Source organism: Lipotes vexillifer, unplaced genomic scaffold, assembly GCF_000442215.2.
Source record: "Lipotes vexillifer unplaced genomic scaffold, Lipotes_vexillifer_v1.1 scaffold395, whole genome shotgun sequence".
NCBI lineage: Eukaryota > Metazoa > Chordata > Mammalia > Artiodactyla > Lipotidae > Lipotes > Lipotes vexillifer.
The window spans coordinates 5,193,820-5,199,238 of record NW_006797390.1 but is presented as its reverse complement, the minus strand read 5'-3'; the positions used below and the strand labels follow the sequence as shown (position 1 = coordinate 5,199,238).

Sequence of the window (5,419 nt, the reverse complement as noted above, 5' to 3'; positions counted from 1 at the left end):
CTCCCCCCCCCCCCCAACCCTTCCAACACGGACGGTTTGTCCCCCTTCATGCTGGGCCTCCCTCTGAGTGGCTCCTGTCACCTGCATTTCACAGCGACAAAACTGAGGCTCCGAGAGGTTAGACCGTTTGTTGGAATTCTTGTAGCTGATAAGCGAGGGGCTAGAATTTGCACCCAGGCTTGTCCTTTCAGAGTGTAAATCTGTCCATTAGACCACATTTTCTCCACACGATTAAACGGGGAAGTTGGCGTGATTCTCATTTTCTGCTGTTGCACGTGACTCAGTCTTTGAGTTGAGAACGCTTTTGTCATGTGTTTAGGGCCCGGTGGTTTCTTCGGAATGAATTCAGTTAGGAGAAACCAGTTTTACAATAAAACTTTTGGAATTTGTGAAGACTTGAATGTGGAATATTTGTTTCTTGTGTAAAAGAAGTTAGGATATTTTTGAGTTCATAATATACATTAGATTATTGTAAAATATAACTTCCTTTAACCTGCTTTGTTTTACTTATTGATAGATATTTTTATGTCTTGGTTGTTTAATATATGTACTGTTTGAAACTAAACTTTCCATTATTCAGACCCCATTCATTAAGGGTGGGCGTTGCTCTCACCTTAAATAGCATGGTGCTGAGTACTTAACTAAGAAATGAGAACTAAGTACTGATTGAGTCGTATTCCGCCCACCACTGTATTCTCAACTAGCCAGGCTTTAATTGGTGTTTTGTTTTTTGCAATTGGCAAATTCATCGGGTTTCCAGAAATTAGATTTTAAATGTAGGGGGTTTTAGAGATAAAGCTGTGTATTAGTTTCCAATTGCTGCTGTAAAAATTTATCACAAATTTAGTGGCTTAAATCAACACAAATGTATTACTTTACCGTTCTGCAGGTCATAGGTTCAAAATTTTCCTCACTCGGCTAAAATCAAGCTGCTGGCAGAGCTCTGTTCCTCTGTGGAAGCTCAAGGGGAGAAGAGCCCCCTTTCCTGCCTTTTCTAGCTTCTAGAGGCCGCCTGCTCTCTGACGGGTGGTCCACTCCCTTGAGAGCCATCACATAACTCTCGTTCTCCTACTTCTCACTCTCACTTATAAGCACCCTTGTGAGTACACTGGGGCCATCGGATAATTCAGGGTAATCTCCCCATCTCTAGATCCTTAATTTAGTCACACCTGCTAAGTCCCTTTGCTGTGTAAGGTAACATGTGCACACTTTCTGGGAATTAGGAGACAGGTCTCTTTAAGGGACCGCCTACCACAAACTGATAGGAAAAAGTCATTGGCAACAGGAAAAAAAACCTAACATGAATATATTTCATATTTTCTTCAGATGTTTGTTTATGCTTTCTCACCAAAGCATTCTAAAAACTAAAGATAAAATTTCAGTTTCCAGGTTGGAGTTTGCTGCTTAAAGTCTTCCATATACCCTGGAGCAAGTTGCTTCCCAAGAAAATTTCCTCTGTAATATTAGAAGTAAAGTTTAACAGCTAAATAATGAGATTAAGAATTTGGAAAGATGGATTATATTTCTAGTCCCACTAATAATGTACTGATAACCTCTAAGCATCTCTGACCTGGCAGGTGTTATAATTTTTCCCTGAGTAGAGAAAATTGCAAGAGCTATGGTGTCCAATATGGTAGCCACTAGCCAAAGTAGCTCTATCATATTTAAATTAATTAAAATTAGATAAAATTTAAAAGTCAGTTCCTTGGTTTTGCTAACCACATTTCAAGTGCTCACTAACTGTATGTGGCTTGTGGCTACCGTATTGGACAGCACGGAATACAGAATGTTCCCATCACGGCAGAAAAGTCTGTGGGATGCGGCTGACCTAGAGAATGTCGATGTTAACGTTAAGAAGAGGGTACAGTGAAAATGTTCATATGCACATGCGCTTAGATGCCACTTAGGTGTCTCGAAGCAAAGCATTATCCGAAAGTGAATTTGTACTCTGCTTCTCCTCCCTCCATCAAAAACAAACAAGCAAAACCCCCAAACCCACTCCATTCTGTGTTCATTCTCTGGGTAGACGGCGCCATCAGATGGTGTGTTCCTGACAGGAACTTGCCGATCGTGACTATCCCCTCATCTCCAGCACGCCTCCCCCTTCTAATTACTAAAAGCCATGCACTCTGCTGTTTTCCCTCCTTTCTCCCCCTTAGTTCAGGCCCTGATCCCCTCTCACCTGGGTTACCGTAGAGCCGTCTAGGTGGTCTGCGTTTACACTGCCCTCGGCAAGATGCTCCTACGTGTAGGTTCCCTGGCCCGTGACCACCTCTAGAGTCTGTCGTCTCTCTCACCACATTGCACTGTGTGCACCTCTGTACTTTTCTGCCCTTTCTACTAGAGTCTAGTGAGTGGACCATAAATTCCTAGAGCCTAATAAAATGTCTCACTGACATATTCTGATGAGACACTATTGTGTGATGATTACAAGGGTGGACTCTGGACTCAGACACTTACTAGCTCACAAGCTACAGGCAGATTGTTTAACCTCTCTGTTTCCTTAACTGCTGGTAGGGATAGTCACTTCTGTATCGGCGCTGCTCTAAGGGTTAGAGGTAACGTGCACGATATGCTTACCATACTTCCTAGCATGTAATGCTCATAAAAGATGGCAGTTCTTAGACTCTCAATAAGTGTGGATTAGTGAGTTTTTCAAATTTATGACTCTGCTTCTTTAATTCTTATAAGCTTATGTAACTTGGTAATTTTCACACATACATGCTAGACTTTATCTTCCTCGTGACCCCTTTTTTATGTATATTTTTCAAATAAGTGATTTCACTAGATTCTGCTCCTGCTGCTGTCAAGTCAGAATCTTGGCCCTCATCGAAAAAGGTTTCTCCTTCTTCAGAGGCCACTAGGAAGCCGTTACAAACACGAAGTCCTCCAGCTGAAAGCAAGAGACCTAAGTGGGTCCCACCAGGTACGGTATATTTATTTACTGCTCAAGGGCAGGGGCTTGGAAAATTACCACGAGTAGATTTGTTTTTTCTTAGCTGTAAATGTTACATATGCGCACTTCCTCATATTATTTTTTAAATTTATTTTTATTTTATTTAAAAAAAGTTTTTTGGCTGTGTTGGGTCTTTGTTGCTGCGCACGGGCTTTCTCTAGTTGCGGTGAGCGGGGGCTACTCTTTGTTGAGGTGCGCAGGCTTCTCATCGTGGTGGCTTCTCTTGTTGCAGAGTGTGGGCTCTCGGCACGCGGGCTTCAGTAGTTGCAGCATGTGGGCTCAGGAGTTGTGGCTCGCGGGTTCTAGAGCGCAGGCTCAGTAGTTGTGGCACACGGACTTAGCCGCTCTGCGGCATGTGGGATCTTCCTGGACCAGGGCTCGAACCCGTGTCTCCTGCATTGGCAGGCGGATTCTAAACCACTGTGCCACCAGGCGAGTCCCGGGAGATTAGTTATTGGAATAATGAAGCTCTGTCAGTTCGAGGATAATCCTTAGTGTATTTCTTCTGAGAATAATTAGTGATTCCGCAACAAAAGAATTCTAAAAGTATTGATATAATGACTGTAGAAATTTGAAGGTAGCATAAGCAAAAAGATAAAAAAGAAATAATGGATTGATGGGTAAAGAGGCACGTCATAAAACACGAAGTGCTTATAAATTCATTGTGGGGAAGGGTCAGGCAGGTGACAGAGGTGAGGGAATTGGGCCTGGGGAGGAAGCGTGAGTGAGTGGGCGTTGCTGCCCTCGAGAGCGCGTGCCCTCTGGAAGGAAGCCGCCGTTCCTCTGCTCCACCTGGTTGTTAACATGCAGGATTATGGGCCTCGTATTTCCACGTCTGAGTTTTTCAAGAGAAGCCAGAAGTACAGATTTTAGTGTGAAATCTCCTAGTTCTTAAAAGTGGACTTTTGAAAACACCATGTGGACCAAACAGTATATCTGAGAGCAGGATTTGACCCTCAGGTTGCCAGCTAGCCTCCTGTCTTATACGAATGTGAGAAGACCAGCAAGATTGCAATGGGAAAATGAGCCAAGGACATAACATACCACTGCCCCCAAGAAGTACAACTAGAAACCAATACGCAAAGAATTGCAGCCTCGCTGGTAATCACGGAAATGTAAATTAAAATACTAAAATACTGTTTTATACCTCTCAAACTAGAAAATAATAAACTGTATCAACCAGTGCACTCTGGGTTGTGGGGTAGCAGCTATAATTCTTTATTATAAATTTATAATCCCTTTACAGGACAGCTTGACAGGAGCCATAAAAATAAATCGATCTTTTGACTTAGGACCTAATCTTGGGAATTTATCCTTAAAAAGAATTCAAAAGAAGGAAAAGTAGTAAGTGGTCAGTAGGAAGTGATTTCTTTATAGCCATTTATAGGAAAGTGGTGAACAACTAGGAACAACCCAGAAGTTTGTTGTAGGAATTTGATCAATATGGGGCACGTATGTGCAGCTAAGAATGATAAATCAGATGGCTGGAAACATGGCAATGTTCATAAAACCTTTGTATGAAAAAAGTACACACACTTGTACTTATTACGGCTAAAATCATGATCAGCTACGAACATACATGTGGATAAATTCTGAAATTTAATACTCGTTGGAAATGATGGCTGTATTAGAGTGGTAGCATAAATGAAACTAGCATAAATAAAGAAAAATGGTATTTGTCATATTTAAAGTCATGTGATATTTGAAAAAATAGATTCTGTAAGGAGTACTTGTAAAAGTTGCAGAATTTTGTAAAAATGCGTTAGATTTTGCTACTACTTTAGAAATTATAATTCCATTCATTTTTTTATGTCTTTACAGTCAGTGTTCTTTGCTCCCAACTTTCCTATTTAGCTTTCACATTTAAAGTTGTGGTGTCGTTACCTTGGCCTCTGAGGATGTTTGAAAATATGCAAATGCTGTATATTTTCTGCTCTTTAGTACTTTCCATTCTTTTGATCTAATATGTAACTTAATAGAACCTGCATAGCAGAATAATGCTTAACTCCTTTTTTTGGCCTCTAATGTTTTATAAACTGACCTTTGTTACGAGATTTCTGACGTTTTCAGCATCAGGTGATCTGTCTTTTTGCAGCGGTGTCTGGAAGCAGCAGCCGTAGCCCACTGGCAAGAGTGTCTGTGAAGTCTCCAACTCAGAGTCTCCGCCTTGGCTTGTCCCGATTAGCACGAGTTAAACCTTTGCATCCAAATGCTGCTAGTAGCTGAGTGTAGTGGCAAGAAAATGTTTGATCAAGAAGATCTCACTTTTAAAAGCACGTTTATATTTGTGTTTATATTTGAGGAGGGTATTGTAACATAAATGAGTCCTTTAAAGTTGTATAAATGATCTCTACCTGTTTTGTGATTGTTCCTCTGGAAAGCTATCTGAGACTTCAGTAAGAGGTTTGTTTATAAGAATTATCTTGGAATGTCATTCCCTTCTGAAGAGCATATTCTCTTTCC

The 5,419-nt window shown here is 41.1% G+C and overlaps 1 protein-coding gene across 1 annotated transcript in view; it reads left to right on the top strand.

Moving 5' to 3' along the window:
* RAD51AP1 (RAD51 associated protein 1) overlaps positions 1-5,182 on the top strand; it is a 25,781-nt gene extending 20,599 nt beyond the window's left edge. The window contains exons 8-9 of the mRNA XM_007469442.1: positions 2,777-2,926; positions 5,052-5,182. Of these exons, the coding sequence (XP_007469504.1) occupies positions 2,777-2,926; positions 5,052-5,182 (281 nt within the window). The remainder of the gene's footprint in view (positions 1-2,776; positions 2,927-5,051) is intronic.
* Positions 5,183-5,419: the final 237 nt, after the last annotated feature.